The 18,071-nt window shown below is 49.6% G+C and overlaps 1 protein-coding gene across 1 annotated transcript in view; it reads left to right on the top strand.

Moving 5' to 3' along the window:
- CPXM2 (carboxypeptidase X, M14 family member 2) overlaps positions 1 to 18,071 on the top strand; it is a 381,585-nt gene that overhangs the window by 332,272 nt on the left and 31,242 nt on the right. Inside the window, exon 9 of the mRNA XM_085601678.1 lies at positions 6,362 to 6,558. Coding sequence (XP_085457804.1) covers positions 6,362 to 6,558 — 197 coding nt within the window. The remainder of the gene's footprint in view (positions 1 to 6,361; positions 6,559 to 18,071) is intronic.

Below are 18,071 nucleotides of genomic sequence, written 5' to 3' on the forward strand. Positions count from 1 at the left end.
TTCAGTCCCGTCCCGCCTCGGGGGGGGGGCGGGAGGGGGCGCGAGTGGAGCTGGGGGTGCGGGTGGGCAGGCTGCCGCTGCCGGCGCAACCGGACAGCCTGCTAAGAGTGGGGGAGCCACCACTGGGGCTTGTTGGAATTTCAACAAGGGATTCTGCTCCCGCCACCCCTGCAGATTTAAACATGAGTGTTCGAAGTGTGGAGGCAAGCACCCGGTCACGCAGTGTTTCACTTTGGCCACCCCGTCCGAGCAATGGTGGGTCACGAAGGGAAGGGGGCAGGCTGGGCCAAAGGGCTCCTACCCCAGTTAGTGTGGAGGCCATGGGTCCATGGCTCTCCCGCTACCCTGATCGGGCGGCGGCGCTGCGGCTGTTTTGGGGATTCACAGAAGGGTTTCGAGTGGGGTACCAGGGGCCGCGGGAGTGCAGGTGGGCTGAGAATTTGCGGTCGGCGAAGGAGTTGCCGGGAGTGGTGGAGGCTAAGTTGCACAAGGAGGTGTTGGAAGGTCGCGTGGCCGGCCCGTTTGACACGTGGCCGCTGCCCGAACTCATCATATCCCCTTTGGGGGTGGTTCCAAAAAAGGAACCTGGCGAGTTTCGTTTGATTCACCATTTGTCATGGCCTGAGGGACGGTCAGTGAATGATTTCATCGCGGAGGAGGATTCCCGGGTTTTGTATGCGTCGGTGGATGATGCGATCGGGTTGGTGCGACTGTGTGGGCGGAGGGCGGAATTGGCCAAGTGTGACATCAAGTCGGCGTTTCGCCTTCTGCCGATTCACCCGGAGGATTTCTCGTTGCTGGGCATGCAGTTCGGGGGGGCCATCTTTGTGGACAAGGTGTTGCCCATGGGGTGCGTGATCTCCTGCGCTCTGTTCGAGACTTTCAGTTCCTTTTTGCAATGGGCCTTCACTGACAGGGCGGGGCACCGGCTGGTGTCCCACTACTTGGATGATTTCTTGTTTGTAGGCCGCGGTCAGTCGGGGGAGTGTGGGGCGGCTTTGGGCCACTTTCAGAGGATGGCGGGGGAGTTTGGGGTGCCGTTGGCACCGGAGAAGACGGCTGGGCCCAGTTGTTGTCTGGCGTTTCTGGGGATTGAATTGGATTCAGTGGAATGGATGGCGCGCCTCCCCCAGCAGAAGGTATTGGAGATACAGGACTGTCTGAGCCAAGTGGTGGTGCAACGGAAGATCGATTTGAGGTCCGTCCAGCGTTTGTTGGGCTTGCTGAACTTTGCGTGCCGAGTGGTGCGGGCGGGCAGGACGTTTTGCAGGCGGCTGGGGCTGGCCATGTCAGGGGCAGTGTTGCCCCATCACAGGGTGCGGATTTCGGTGGGTGTCCGGGCGGATCTGCGAGTGTGGCAGGGGTTCTTGAGTGATTTCAATGGGGTCTCCTTGGACTTTGCCGATGACAACATGGTGTGGCAGGTGCAGATTTTTTCGGATGCGGCTGGGGCGCGCGGCTTTGGTGTTTTCTGGGATGGTCGGTGGTGTGCGGAGCAGTGGCCGGCGCACTGGTTGGCACAGGGCAGGAGCATTGCGTTTCTGGAGTTCTTTCCGCTGCTGGTGGCGCTGCAGGTGTGGGGGCAGGAATTCCGGAACCGATCGGTGCTTTTTCATGTGGACAACAGGACGGTGGTGGATTTGGTGAACCATCAGAGGGCGAGGGACCTGCGGGTGCTGCGCTTGCTGCGAAGTTTCATGCTGCTGTGCTTGCGCTTGAATGTGCTGTTTCACGCGAAACATGTGCCGGGCGTTAGCAATGACATCGCGGATGCATTGTCTCGTTCGCAGTGGCAGCGTTTCCGAAGGTTGGCGCCCGGAGCAGACTTTGCCAAGACCAAGGTGCCGGAGGGTATCTGGAGCTGGGGGGAGTGAGAGTGGTGAATCTGGTGGAGCAGTCTGTTGCCGAGTCCACGCGGCCGACGTATCGTATGGCATGGGTGGAGTTGGGGGTGTTCTTGGGTTGGTCGCGGGATGAGTGGCGGATGTCTCAAGGTGAGTGTGAGGCGGGTGTCGTGCGCTATGTTTTGCACTGCATGGACAGGGGATTGTCGTCAGTGACGATTGCAGGGAAATTGGCGGGGATTTCTTTTTATGGGAAGCTCTATCTGGGTTTTGATCCGGCCAAGGGTGAGTTGCTGAGCAGGATGCTGAAGGGCTGGACCAGGGAGCGGGGAGGGCGGGGGGGAGCGCCGTTGCGCCAGGCGATCACTTTTGACCTGTTGGTGGAGGTGTTGGGGGAGTTGGGTTTTCTGTGTTACGATCGGTATGAGTTGGCGTTGTTCCGCCTATGTATGACGTGGATGTTCTTTGGGGCTTTTCGGGTTTCGGAGTTGCTGGGGGGTAGGGGGGGGATGGGGATGAGGTTCGAGGAGGTACGTTTGGATGGGGGGCGCCTGGGGATATGGCTGGGGCGTTCCAAGACGGATCAGGTTGGCAGAGGCACGTGGGTGTGGCTGAATGAGTCTGGGGAGTTGGCAGTGTGCCCGGTGCGGGAGTGGAGCAGTTTTTACGGGCAGTGCGGCCGTTTGGCTGGGGAGATTTTCTGTCATGCTTCTGGGAAAAGGGTCACGGCTTACCAACTGTTGGCGGTAATGCGCATGGCGTTGCGGCGCTTAGGTAGGGACCCGGCGGGGAATGGGACTCATTCCTTCCGGATCGGCGCGGCGACGGCGGCGGCACGGCTGGGTTGGTCCTGGGATAAGATCAGGAAGATTGGTAGATGGCGTTCGCGCTGCTGCGAGCGGTACGTCAGGAAGTAGGGCGGAGGGGTGCGCGGCGGCTGTGTGCGCGTTTTGCGCGTCCTTTCTCGTTTTTAATGCTCCTTTTTCTTCGTAGGTTGTGTTGGGGGTCCTGGAGCCAAGACGGTTACCTGGATAGTGGGACATTCATTTGTGCATTGGGCTGCCAAGTTTTCGGACAGGCAGGTGTACGGGCGTAGCCTGGGCCTGAGAAGCTGCAGTCATGAGGTTTTCTGGTGGGGTAGGAGTGGAATGCGCTGGGGGGAACTTTTGCCTTGGCTCACGAAGAAGGTCTCGCAGCAAGGATGTCCGGATCTGCTTGTCATTCACCTGGGGGAGAACCATCTGGTGCGGCAATCAGCGGTGTCCTTGATCTATTTGATGCAGCGGGACTTGGCAGCGATCAAACGCAATCTGGCTGGCGCTTGTATTGTGTGGACAGAGTTCATTCCCAGAAAGTTTTGGAGGGGGGCGTTGAAGCCCGCTGCAGTGGAACGCGCCCGCAGAAAATTAAATAGGGCGATGAGAGTTTTTTGTGAGGACTGTGGGATCAAGGTGCTGGCGCATCCTGGTCTGCGGCTCGAAGAGCCCTTGCTTTTTAGGGCCGATGGCGTGCACCTTTCGCACATGGGAAACGCTTACTATATGATGGAGATGAGGGATTTTATCAGTGGGCTGTGGAATGAGTCGATCTGGTGTATGAGGAGGTGAGGGCGAAAGGTGCACTTGTGTGGGGTGGGGCAGGTAACCGCCCTCCGGGGGTTCCCTGGTTGGCGGATTGGGGAGGGGGGAGGAGTCCATGATGGGCATACTCACCCTTCCGGGGAGGGGGATACTGGGGAAACGTGGGGGTGCGTCAGAGCAGTGGACGACGAATGGAGATGATGGTGGAGTTTTGGAAGAGAAGTGAGGAAGCGAATGGAAGTGAGAAGGTTGCGGTGTGAAGTGGGGATGGAGTAGTTGGAGTCTTGGAGAGTATGGGTAGTGAGGAATGTTGTGGTTGGGGATTGTTGGGGATTTGTGTTATGTTTCTGGTTATGGTTGTCCAACCCTGTCCTAATAAAATGGCCTTTTACGCTAAAATACCTTGCGTGGACTGATTATTGCGCGAGGAGGCCCCCGGGGGAAGTAAGACCAGCGGTCTAGTCTTCCCCCGGGGAGTTCGCGCAAGGGAAGGACAGGGGAGGAAGGGGTGGGATAAGGGGTGGGGTCGCAGGTACGGATTAAAAGGGGCAGGAAGAGGAAGTCCTTCCTCTTCCATTCCCCAGCGCCTCAGGGAGGGATAGTTAGTGGATCGTTGGCCACCCGCCCACCCGGCAATTACATGACTAGTTGAGGAGGTCATGTTTTTTCAGCGTGCCAGTTTAGGACGGGTTGTGTGTGTGTGGGGCGGATTGGGGAGGGGGGAGGAGTCCATGACGGGCATACTCACCCTTCCGGGGAGGGGGATACTGGGGAAACGTGGGGGTGCGTCAGAGCAGTGGACGACGAATGGAGATGATGGTGGAGTTTTGGAAGAGAAGTGAGGAAGCGAATGGAAGTGAGAAGGTTGCGGTGTGAAGTGGGGATGGAGTAGTTGGAGTCTTGGAGAGTATGGGTAGTGAGGAATGTTGTGGTTGGGGATTGTTGGGGATTTGTGTTATGTTTCTGGTTATGGTTGTCCAACCCTGTCCTAATAAAATGGCCTTTTACGCTAAAATACCTTGCGTGGACTGATTATTGCGCGAGGCCAGTTTCGACGAGATAATCTCCTTTCATTGCAAGAGTTCCGTTTTCACTATGGTACTTTGCTGACATCATGATTATTCCCTTCCAGTAAAGCTCTCCGACCGTGTTAGATGCTGCTAACATTAACTGTGTCTGTGTGGCAAAATACCCCAAATACCTCTTGTAGCAGAGCGCAACCGCTTGACGCAGAGCACTGGCTCCAGCAGCCATAAATTGCAGAACACAGACACAGATTCCGGCAGCACAGACATCTTCACACGTGTTTGCGCTGCCACATTCTGTGTTTGTGTTTTTGAAACGTGTGGCTTCCGGTGTCAGTGGTGTGTGCCAAGCTTGAGGAGGAAAGGCACCGCAAAACTAGAGTTTAGACAAGGCTGCGTTTGCTTTCATAATTCGCGATATGTCACCTCGCCCCAGTCACTGTTGATGATATGCTCGACTGTTGCCGAGACTTGGTTAATTCTGGACTATGCCAATCATATTGTCCCAAATTGAAGAAGTCTGATTTGAGCGATGTGACACAATTCCCCCTATATCCATTGATTAAAACCATCCACATCAAGACAGAGCACGTGCGTGTGTTACCTGCAGCCCCGGTGCTTTGCCGGGTGGCATGTAGTTTCCCTGGGGAGCTTCCGTGATTGTGCACCTTAACTGTGCAGTGTCCTTAGTGGAAGGCACCGACTGCTGAGAGTTTGTACATCCTTCTTTAGGGAAAATATTCAATGTTAGGAGGCCCAATCCCATCTTCCATTTCCACCTTGGTGAGCAGGTGACGCTTTGTCCTGAGTGTTAGGGATGATCGTTGCACAACTTGTCAAGCAGTGCCGGGGTTGTGGACTGGCAAGGCTGCCCAGTCTTGATCCCACCTCATGCCTCTTTAGTCCACCAACCTGCACTTCCTGTTTCTTTTCCTCTGTCTCTGCGAGGTTCTCGTACCTCCCTGCTTCCTCTATTTCGCACTGTTCGCTTATATTGCTCTTCCTCGCTCTTTCATCCTTTTTGAGGTTTATATCTCTCTCACTCTCACTCAAAGTCTGATGAGGAAAAATAAATCTGGGTTCCAAAAACCAGTGCTAGTGTACATCACTTGCAACCAATGCACACAGTAAGTATGGGGCAGAAGCCTCGGAAAGACTTCTGTCCCAGCACACAGTGAGTTTTACTCTTTGTTTTCTCTTTCTTGTGCAGAATACGGTTCCCCAGTGGTGGCAGCGGTCCCTGCATTGCTGCTAAAGGCCTTGAACAGCAGAGGGGATGGCTTCCCACAAAATCTTGCAAAATCTGCACTTGGCAAAGTTTACGAGCCCAATAAAAACACTTGAAAGTATGAGTTAGGAGACTTTGCAACTTCCTACTCTTCCCATATTGTGCATTGTTAAACACCTGAAAATGCTTTTTGAGGAGGCTTGCCGGTTCACTCCACTTCTCATTAAAGGGTTTCTTCTGTTTGATGTTTCATGCATAGGGACGGTCGGTATTGAAGTTGAACTTGCATTTACAGGGATCTAAGTACGTTTCAGCTCAGTATGCAAGTAGTGCTTCAGGTCAGGTTTGAGGAACAACACTAGATCCATGTGTGACCAACAGGTGGCGCTGCAGGGCAGCAGTGAGATCCACATGACAGTACTGCTCGCTGCAAGAAACATCTGGGGTGCGTGCATTCTTATACTCAGTGTCTCAGCGCAGGCGCTGCCATAGGTCTCACTTAGTTAGGCTGGAATTCTATATGTGGCCCCCAGCACTAGAATGGGGGGGCTGGGGAGGTGCGGAGGGTCAGGACTCAGACTCCTCAAGTGATTGCTGTGCTGCAGTTTGCAGACAATAACTGGAGGCATTCATAGAGCTATACGTGTTTCCATTTTGAATCTAACCGTCCCTCTTTTTACACAGGAGAGCCGGAGTTCCGGTATCTTGCGGGTGCTCATGGGAACGAGGTGATTGGTCGCGAGCTCCTGCTGCTGCTTATGCAGTTCATGTGCTTGGAGTACCTGGCAGGAAACCCCCGCATCAAACACCTCATTAAAGAGACCAGAATCCACTTCCTTCCTTCCATCAACCCCGACGGATACGAAAAGGCCTATGAGGTGGTGAGTTCCAGGTTATTAATGATGGTTTGCTATTATTAGAGGCCATTCAGTGCCACATGGGGCTTGGATTGCTTTTACACCTGGCCGGGCTTTTTTTTCTAAAAATGGCAAACCCTCCTGCAAATATCACGCGCACTGGTGGTGGGGGCTCAGTCACCACAGGTACTGATCAGACAGTATGTGAGGGCATTTATTTGTTATGCATTTACTTTTTTTTAAAATAATTTATTAGTGAAATTTTGCATCGCGCATAGTCCTACTGGGACCGTTTAGTCGTCAAAGTGTTAATACAATGACAAAAGCTGCATAATAAGAAAATATTGGCCTAAATTGGAACTGGAAGCAGACGCATCATTATTTAATACGTATTTGAGATCTAGAAAGACTTCTAGAGCAATAATATATCCATGCTGGTCAATAAGCCAAATGGCATAGTTAGTTTGACTGCAAGAGTTGTGTGCGGTACTAAACTTGATCTTCATATTAAAGGCAATATGTGCAAACATCTTCACTAAGTAAGATAAAACATGTATTGCGCCCACTGTCACAAAGTAAGCATCTGGATGAGGAGTGTTAAAAGAACAGTTTTAAGTCTCAGATAATATTGTATTTTAGAGTAATATTATATGCAATGTTAGGATATCCAGGAACAGACTTTAATGTAGCCTCTGACTGAATGAATCGATTTTGGATCCTGGCGGAGAATGACCAACGTGGAAGTAAAAATATCATCCTTTCCATGGAAGTGGCTATTAACCATCCACCAACCAAAGAGTACATAAACACTGCTACCCAGCAGCTAGCAAAATAGTACATAATCTGCTCTATTTAGCCAGGGGTTGGCTAAATAGCTCAACCATCACTATTTATGTGGCTGCAGGCAAAATAGCAGAGATTATGTACTATTTGACAGGCGACCGGATAAACAGTGTGAACGAGGTCTTTGTTTAGCCTGACATGAACAGAAAAAGGAATGCCAGATTGGTGGCCATCTTGTAATGCCATGCAGGAAAGTGTGTGAAGCATTTGGAAGTAAACGCATATTCAAATGTACCAAATTAAGTACTTTAATTAATCTAAGTTGCTTACAGATAAAGGTAGTAAAATCAATTTGAAATTAAACCGAGAAACGTAGAAGTCATGCTGTGTGCCACACTTTATATTTTGCAGTATGGTGAGTATTTGGCTGTTTGCATAAGCCTCTTTAAAGTTATGTCAGCAAAGCACAATGAGAATATTTTTAATGCATGTTACCTAAGTGTTTTCTTCGTGATCGAAGATTTTTGAGGACTGGACTCATTTGGGGATTCTTATTAAAAACCTTGCGCTTGTGTGTGGCTTCTTTATAAGGAGGATTGTACTTGATAAGTAGTTTAGACCTGGGGCGGCTCCTCCATTTAAGCGGAGGAGCGTCACCCCACAAGCCCCAGAGCTGAAAAATAAAATGGTAATAGACTTTATTTATTACCATTTTATTTTTCAGCACCCCGTAACGAACTGAAAGTCAGGATGGGGCGGGGCCATTGCTGTCGAGTGGCAGTAGGAAGCTCTGCGCTAAAGTTTGAAATGCGCATGTCTCTATGGCTAGCTGTCCTGTGACAGCCAGCCAGACATGCACATTTTAAAACTTTAACCTAGCTGTCTTGAACAGCTGGGTTAGAGAAAGCAGAGGCCTCCAGTGCTCTTGAGAGCACTGAGTGAGGCCACGCAATCCAATCTTGGTGCTTCTCTCATGCTAGCCAACAGCGTGAGAGCAGCACCAGGATTGGTTAGGGGAGCTGGCTGGGTTCTGCATTGGAGCCTGCCTGGGGGAGAGACAGCCCGAGCGAGGAGGACGTCGCTCAGCAAGCCAAGAAGGCAAGTCTATTTTTTTTTTAAGTGCCCCCTGGCCACCACCCTTGGTACATGCCAGCTGCCAATGGTTCAGACCTGACAACACCGCAGGAGCCAGCAAACAGAGCAGAGAGACAGATGGTACATCGGCTACAAAGTGAGAAGCACTTACATATGGCAAGAAGGAATCATTCTTTGGGGCAATTGCACGAGGCAAATTGGATGGAGACACAGTAATAGGTCTTCTGTGGAATAAGGGAAGAGATAACAGGGGGCAGGTAATCTAATCCATGAAGATCAGAGAACACCAGGAACAAAAGGATGAGGAGGAGGGCCAGGGGAGACTAGAAAAGGGGTACCTGGACAACACTGAGAAGGATCAGGAGGATGTAAATCAGTGGGACGAGGACCCAGAGGACCAGAGCCAGAAGAAGTAGAAGGACCAGAGGTAAGAGGACTGTGGGGCCCTTGACAAGGAGGGTCAAGAGGGTCAAAGAGCACTGATTAAGACCAGGGGATAAAAGGACCAGGTCTAGGTGTAGTAGACCCAGGTGGGCAGAACTAAGAGCACCAGCATCAGTAGGGAACTGGAAATGAGGACCAGGGACAGGAGGACTAGCACCACAGAGATCAGATCAAGGAGGATGAGGAGAACAGAAGCAGGAGGACTGGAAATACCACAACAGGAAAGGACCAGGGCTAGAAGGATCAGAAGTCCCTGAAAAGACCAGGAAGTCTAGACCCTGGAGTCAACTTCTCTAAGAGGTCAGACTTAGGAGGACCCTAAACCAGGATGGCAAGGACTACACAGAGCAGGGTGACCCGCACTCTGGGAACTAGATGGGCCAAGGCCAGTGGAACAAGGACACTATGACGAGGACCAGGATAGAGAGAACAAGGAACAGAAGGACAAGAACAAGGTGCAACAGGCAATTCAGTGAACCAGGAGGATTAGTAGGACTAGGATGTGGTAGGAGAACCGGGGCATTAGTAGGGCTACAGCAACAAAGCCACCAGAAGACTATCCGGCACATGCATCAACAATGTAATTTGCGATTCCTTATTAGCGAAAAATAAGGATTCACTAATAAGGAATCGCAAATGCCTATGCATGTAGGAATCCCTTGAAAAATAGCAATTGCTAAACATTCCTTGATTGCGATTTGCAAATTGCGACTCGCAATTAAAGAAATGCTACCCATTTATTCCTATGGGCCTAGAGGCCCATAGGAATTAATAGAAATTGCATGCGCGATTTGTAAGTACCTAATAGGTACTCGCAAATTGCACATGCAATTTCAAGGGTGCCAAAAGGACACCCTGTTGCACCCCTGATATTGATATGTGAACACATGTTGCGCACACACATGCCCCAAGGGCATGTGTGTGTGTGTAACATGGAACTTTGAAAAATGCACTTTAGTGCATTTTTCAACGTTTTTGCTAATTACCATCAGGTATAATTTTCCGGTAATTGGCGGACCCTAATAGCGAAATCGCTATTTTAAATGGCATCTTGCATTGCATTCAAAGCATCGCAATTAGCGATTCCTTAAATGCAATCATAATTTGCGATTTTTGCATTTGGGATGATGCATCCCAAATGCAAAAATACCGGTCGCAAAGGGGCAGATTCTGAGAATCTGCCCGTTTGCGACCGATTTTTTCCTTGATGCGTGTAGCCCTATATCAAGGAGGACCAGGCATAGGAGAATCAGAACTAAGAAGACATAGACTGCATAGACGAGGGCATCAGAAGAAGGATTTGGAACAGGAATCCCAGGGTAATAGGTAAACCACGGGAGCAAGCCCAGGTGGACCAGGGAACTAGAATTAAGGTAAGAAGAAGAAGGAAAATAGCCAGGATGGGGAGCTTTTGCAACAAGAGTACCAGGATCAAGAGGGCCAGGAGTAGAAGGAGTGCCTGGGATCAACTACCAGAAGGGAAAGGTCACTGCCAGGAATCTGTAAAGCTAGCATGGAAATGAGGTCCTAGACCATCAGAACCTGGGAAGGCTATGATCATCAGGGGTGGGCCAGAACAAGTTGATGCAGAACTGTGAGGACAAGGAGCAGGAGGACAAGGAGAACTAGCATCTGGAGGATCAGGACCAAATTGAGGAGGACTGTGCAGATCGGGATCAGGAGGGAAAATAGTAAGTAGGACCAGGATAAAAGAAAAAGCAGGATATGGATTAAGAAGGCCAGAGGAATCAGGACCAAGGGCCCCAACAGGACCAGAGCAAGAATAACTGGATGGACTAAGAGGATCATGAGCAGCAAGATTAGGAACAGGTCTATGAATGCCATGAAAATCAGGACCTAGTAGACCCAGGCCTTGGGTACTAAGGTGAGCAGACTGAATAGAACCTAGGGTAGCTGGACTACAGTGAGGAGGATCAAATGTAACAAGGCTAACTAGAGCCAGGAAGTCCAAGCGCTGGACAAAGATGGCCAAAAGCACCAGGGTCAAAATTATCAGCCTTAGGAGGACCTGAAAAAAGAGAGCCAGGATCAAGAAGTCTAGGACCAGTGGCTGCAGTGCCATCAACACCAAGAGGACAGTGAACAGAGCCAAGAGAACCTGGACTCCCACATAAGGAGGACAAGAAAGAGGAAGCCCCTGCCTAGGAGGACGAGGATGCGTGAGGCCAGGTGAGTAAAGGGGGCCAGATGGATCTGGCCTTGTGGTACCAGGGCTAGGAGATACAGAGTGAGGGTGAAGGGAGGTAGAACAAGGTGACCTGGGCCAAGCGAGACAAAAAGGAACAGGACCAAAAGGGGTCAGTGCTGGAGACCCTTGGAAGGCCTAAATGGTCAAAAGACAAGGTTTATGATGACCAGTATGAAGGGACAAGTAGGTATAGTTGGGCCAGGACTAGGATGGCTAAGAGGACCAGGTCCAGGCGAATTAGGCGATGGAGAACCCAAACTGTAAGTCCAGTGGGCATAAACCCATGAGAAGGACAAAGACTACTAAAACCAGTAATAGGAGCAGGGATGCTTTAAGGCATGGGCAAAGTGGGCACTTGCCCGGTGCCCCAGTCTTCCAGGGAGCCACCAGTGAAAGTAAACCTTTTTAGCTAGAATACCTCTGAATAGTTCCATATTCAGCTTCTCACTTCTCTGCCAACCTCTACCTCTGAGTCTTTCTTGCTTTGCCCAGTGGCAGTTTAGGATTTTGGGGGGCAGTGGAAAGACATATTTTAATAGTTTTTTTTATTTTAACTCAGTTTCTGAAAGTTTGTTTAGCACAATGCAGGCTTCAATTAGCAGAAAAATGTCAACCAAGGGACTTGGTCTTGCACGGGGCCCCAAAAATCCTTAAGACAATACCGAGTAGAAGTACCAGGACTAGGTCACAGAGGACCATGATGTTCAGACCGGGGCAAGGGCAACCAAAGCCAGAATGAAAACCTTTCAGAGGAGTAGGACACAGAAGATCAGGGGAAACAGCTGGATCAGAAGATGGTTACCAGGAATCAGATGAACCTGGTGAGGAGTATCAGAAGGATCGGGATAAGGTGGGGCACCATCAAGTGGATTAGAAGAAGGTGGGCCAGGGCAAGCTGGGCTTTAAGGACCAGGATGGCTGGAAGGACCAGGATGGTAAGGAGGACCAAGACCAAGTGGATTAGACATACCAAGACCTGAACAAGGAGGACCAGGAGCAAGAGGATAAGGTCCAATGAGCACACAATTAGGAGAAAAACAGGGACGCAGGGGAACAGGAAGAACAGGGCTAGGTAGACCAGAACCAAGGTGAAGAAGACTATAAGAATCAGAACTGGAGGACAAGAACAAGAAGAACCAGGTGGACTTGGACCAACAACCAGATCTAGATGCACAAGAGCTAAGAGATTCATAGCAAGGAGGACTATTGGGACCATCACCAAGGGGATGAGGAAAATCAAGGAACAGAGGCCAAAGAGAACTAAAACCTGACATACCATAACAAGGAGGAACATGGCAGGAGGACACAGGGGCCCATACCTGGATGATAGGTCCAGGAGGACTAAGTTGGGTGACTAGGACCATAAATATTGTGTGGATAGCAGTCTGACCAGAAAAAGGAAATTCAGGACTAAGAGGATGAGTTAGACCGCAGCCAGGATTACAAGAAGCAGGAGGACACATAGGACCAGGAGTAACATTACCATATGGAGAAGGACCAGGAGGACTAGGGAGATCAAGAACAGGTGGGCTAGGGCCAGGGACCAGATTGAGGCGGATTAGGTTAACTAGAAGAATCAGTATAGCAGGACAAGGAAAAGAGCTAGGAGACCCAGGAGACTATAACCAAGGGAACTAGGACATGGAGTACCTATTGGAGTAAGAGACTCAGGACCTGATGCAGAAGAACTAGGGTGACAAAGATTCGGATGGCCAAGGTGACCAGACTAGAAAAAACATGATTAACATCAAGAGGACAGACCAGGACTAAGATGACCAAGCCCAGTAGGACCCGTTTAGGGGGGCCATTACCAATGGATTCACTACCAGGTGAACCACGAGGACAGGAAACAAGGACAGGAGGATTCAGATGACCCAGAGCATGAGGACATGGAGGTTCAGACCTATGAAAACTAGTGCAAACATTGCCAGGATGGAAGGATGAGTAGGACCAGGACAAAGGGAAATAGGACCAAGAGGACCAGGAAGGACCAATGCATAGAAGGGCCATGACAGGAATTTTAAAGAAAGGGCATGGCTAGGAAGACCATGGCCAAGAAGGACTACAACCAGCATCATCATATTCTGGAACATCAGTACTGAGGGAACATGGCTAGGGACCAGCTTGGAATAGGACCAGGAGGAGGGACAAGACCAGGAGACATAAAAAGACTGAGAGGAGAACAAAGAATACTGGGAGGAGGAGACGTGTGATTCTCATGTATTAAGATATCCCTCTTGTAAACTGTTTCTACTCTCGCTTTTTATGTTGTCAGTCCCTGGAGACCCCTAACCTTTCGGCCACTTAAGCACTGATGGTAAGAAAAAACCACAGCATGCAAATTGGATAAAAACCCAGGACTGTCACGCTCTGTGTGACAGCAGATGCTGTCTGAGGCTGACACAGTGGTCTGAGGGTGGATGGGGGAAGAGAAACTGAAACTATAGAGAGGGCTGTGAAGTCATATGTGTGAACATGGTTGTGGTCTGTAAAGGATGGCAGAAAGGGTTTGAATAACTCAGAATGCTGAAGTCAGTAAAATGATTAATGGCTAACAGAGGAGGGATGGCAGATGCCAATGGCAATTAGCAAAGGGGAGCTCAAGATCAGATGAAGGCTTTGACGAGCAGAAGAGGGAGTCAGGCAAGCTGCAGATAGATTTTCAGAGATGGCATAATGAGAGACTGAGTATAAAAGGTCTCTGCCAGCTGCGGTAGCACAGAGAACCGAGGTCAGCAGTGATAACTTCAGCTGTAGATGAGTAGTTTGTGAAGATCTGATGGCAAGTTAAGGGATGGTGGAGGTTCACTTGTAGCAGAACTGTTTTAAGAACAGCAAAGAGGTTCTGAATGTCATGACTGGCAGAACAGTCTGCAAAACACTTGGGTTTCAGAAGCATTTGAAAATGGATGGTGGGGTTTTAAAGGCTGAAGATAGGGGTAGGTGGGCTGATATGGCAGTAGATAGCATGCAAAAGTGGCCTGGGCCTTTCAGATGGGCCTGTAGGGCCAATAGTAAAAATCAGAAAGGCAAACAAGTTAATCTGAAGAAAAAGGTGAGGCAGAGAGACCAATATTAGGGGTTTTGTCATAATTGAGAGACAACATTTGGGTTCAGTGGTCTGTGAAGGTTGGCAAAAGCAGAAACAGACTTTTGAGATGCTGCATGGCTGGAGTCATGGGGACAGTGGGGAGCAAAAGCTAACAAAAGTGAGTAATGAAGGATAGCAAGATGTGAAGGCTGGCAGAATGCCAAAGGGAAGGGAAGGCCAAGGGCAGTAAAGGGGATCTAGCTAAGTGCCTGTTTGAGGCCAGCGGGGAGGTCTAAAAGATAGTTTCAGAGAGCCACCTGAGGGGCTTAATGGGCTAGAAGAGATGGTGTTGAAATGTAACAATGGGGAGGGTAGTCCAAGCACCTGTATAGAGGCTCTGAATGCTAAAAAAAGAAAGTGCCTGAAGGTTTGAGGGCCAGCTGAAAGGTCCGTAGTGCTGACAGAGATGGCTGCCTGAGCTGTTAAATTGAAGAAAGTGTGAACAACATTAGCAAAGAAGACCATATGGGTTCTTAGCAATGATGCGGGAAGAACTGCACTGAGCACTTGTAGAAAGATCTAACAATCTCTGAGGGCCAACGGAGGCTGTAAAATCTAGCTGAGAGAGAGCCATACAGGTCAGATGAACATTTAGAACTGGGGAGAATCTGAAGGATTCGGAGGGCCTGTGTGGACCAGCACAGAGTTCCGAAGGCCAGAGGCAGCGATATAGGGACAGTGGACCAGCAAGGGGAATCCAAGAGTCAATGGCCCAGGCCTATAAACTCTAAGGGTTAGTGGAGGTGGTCAGAGAGATTGTTGGGGTACTGATTCTTGAAAGTGGGACTTTGAGCTCCAGAAGAGATAGATATTTTGGTTACTGAAGGCAATCATAGGAGAGAAGGGAATAACACCAGAAAGAATAATGGTCAAGGCGCCAGTGGTGGGGGTCCTTGAAAAGGCCATCTGGTGTGATACGAGGGGTCACAAAACTGCCAGAGGTATTATGTCTGAGGCTTATTGAGGGGGTATGGAGGTTGATGGTGAGAGCACATCTTTGGTGGGTTGTTTGAGGTCTATCCAAAGGGTAGGGAAAACACAAAAGAGGATAGGAAGACTCTGAGGTTTGGCAGAAAAGCTCTGAGGATTGACTTGAGGTAGATATAATCAAAGAATTGGCAGGACAGTATGAGCTTCAGAAGCCCTTATCTATTCTGGAAGGCTGCAATTTCTAATGGTGAATGCTCACTGGCCAGACACTACAACGGCCAAGACCGAGCACCCATCTGCATCCAGCCTGGGAGGCCACAACTGTCAAATGTGAGTCCCCCCTGAGCAAGTCAGAAGCGTTGATCACCGCTCAGCAGCCCATGTGCCATGTTAAGCATCCGCTGCCGTCCCACATCATTGAAGCCGCTACTGCAGGAACAGGTTCTCAGAATGCACCTGTGAAGCAAAAGCCACATCTTCAGCAAGCTTGTAAAATGGGACCCAGTCATTATAAGTTGAGAGACTGAGCACACTGAGGCAAATATGCTGTTAAGAACCATAGTCTGTATGAACTCATAGTAGCACGAACTGATGAACAAATCAACACCTTAGCCACTGGGACATCCAGAGTCAACTGCACCTGTATCCAACCAATGCCTTTACTCATACTTCATAAGAGGGACTATAGACAGACTCACAGCTCAAAATAAATTTAGTTTCAGCAATAAGTGATTGTCCAGTCAAATGCTTGATTTAATAAAAAAAGGGGCAGCGGTTGGTGTCTTTGAGTTTCTCACATATGGTCCTGTAGACGCAGAGGCCATGGGGTGGTCCTCAACGCTCCTCTAATGCTGGTGAGTTTCCTTGGAACCACTCCACTGGTGCTGGTCCTCAGTTGGGGCGTGGGCCACACGGGTCTCCACATATGCTCTTCCTTTTAATGGTGGTCACCCTCCTTGCCTTTTCTCGATGGCCCACCTGGCATACAGCATCACCGTCCTCACTCTGCACACAGGCTACGGGCTGATAGGAGCAGCATTCTTCACAGTAGCTCTACCTAGCAAAAGGGAGTACCAACTTCACTCCTCATACACAGCCCAATCTGCACAGCAGTAGTCATCACAGTGGCCCCATTTGGCATGCTGGGCCACCTTCTTCATTCTGCACAGGGGGTACAAGCCCGATCAGCACAGCAAGAACATTCACGGTAGCTCCACCTGGCATACAGGGCGGCCGACTTCTTTCTGCACACGGGCTGAGACCCAATTGATGCAAAAGCCATACTGATCAGAGCTTGTTTCAGAGATCCAATTGCGAGGATCCCCCACTGGACCTCGCTCCCTCCAGTGCTCTCCTCTCCCTCACAGGGCAGACTGGGTTTGGCAAAGCAGCAAGGAGCTGGTGATCCATACTCCAGAAGCAGGTGAACTTGGATTCCCTGGGTAATGTCCCATTACTCAGCTCGGAGATAGGCAGGCCTTGGCGTCCATTCCTGGTCCAGAGACAGAAGTCTTGTAGAACTCCCCTTCTCATAGTTAATTTCCAGACACCAAATTTAATTTAGGGTCTGATTCTTGGAAGTTTACGTTGGGGGCTGCTTACTTTTGAAGTTTCCTCTCCTCAGCCCTGTTCTTTCTCTTGAAAGCAGTCTGACACAGCAGGAGCGACTCCAAATCTGATAGCTTCCCAACACAGGCCGTGGGAGAGACTATAGGTTCACACTTGGATGTTAGCTACAGTGATATGTGAAACATATGGTTACCACAGGGCTTCAGCCCTATTCTTTACGATTCTATCATCAGCCCCATCTCATTACTGAGATGTGCTCAGGACCTAGTCCAGTGGCCTCTCTCTGAATCAAACAGCACCCATTGAAGTATACTGAAGAGCCTGGGTCTCTTTTCCTCCAGTGGTTCCGACCCAGCTCACAAGAATGCAGCAATCCACAAGTCTGTCTGGAGGGATTCCTCTACCTCCTCAGGCTTCTCCTGTTAGCCCTGGGTCTCCCAAAATAGAACCCGTAATCTTCCATGTATTATACCATTAACAGGCACACATATACCCAACACATGTATAAAATACAAACACGCTGCACAGCACTACATTTTCCATGTATTGTACCATTCACAGGCACACATACAAGCAGCACATGCATAAAGCACACACACTGTGCAACACCACACACCAATCCGATGTAGACCAAGGGTGAGTTAAGCACACAGTAACAGAACTTTAAATGAGTGAGCCTATAAGCCTCAATTGAGTGACACAGGTAAAAAGGCCTGTTCACTTCAACTGATCACTACATGGTATGCTTCCACCACTGTGCTGCTTAAATCCACGCAAAGGCAGTAGCCTTTCATATCAATGAGGGTAACGCTTTGGGATCCGCAATGCAAAAAATACCGCAATATACGAGACAAGCTAAGTCATGGATCACATGCATGATCCATGTTCCCCCATGACACCAACAATCAGAACCAGGAATCCAGATGTCATTACAATGAAACTGGTTGGTAGGTGTTTCTATAGGGTGTTGGCGCTCCTGGGCAATACGCAGGTAAGAATACTCTAATACTGTGTGAGGATTGTGGTGCATAAGGGTACGGAGAGCCACCCTTCTCCCCAACGTGTGGATATCCACTGGTAAAAAAGAACAACAGTTCCCTTCACATGCTAACAGTATATCAATTATATCAATAAAAGTGTAAAAAAGCTTGAGTCTTTGCTGGAAGATGCACTTCAGTTTATTCACAACAGCCTTAGCCAACACGTGTTTCGTCGTGCATACGGTTGCGCGCAGCAACTTCTTCAGGGCTATACTCAGTACATGAAGATCCTTAAATCCGGTTGTATTTCCGTTGCGAATGGAATTCAATAGAGTCCAATGTTAGACACACAGTTAAGACTGCACATATCTTGTGTCCAGAAATAATCCCCAGTATATGTATCTTGGATGTGTTTCCCAATGAGGAGTTCCTTAAA

This window comes from Triturus cristatus, chromosome 1_2 (assembly GCF_964204655.1).
Source record: "Triturus cristatus chromosome 1_2, aTriCri1.1, whole genome shotgun sequence".
In the NCBI taxonomy this organism is placed as follows: Eukaryota; Metazoa; Chordata; class Amphibia; order Caudata; family Salamandridae; genus Triturus; species Triturus cristatus.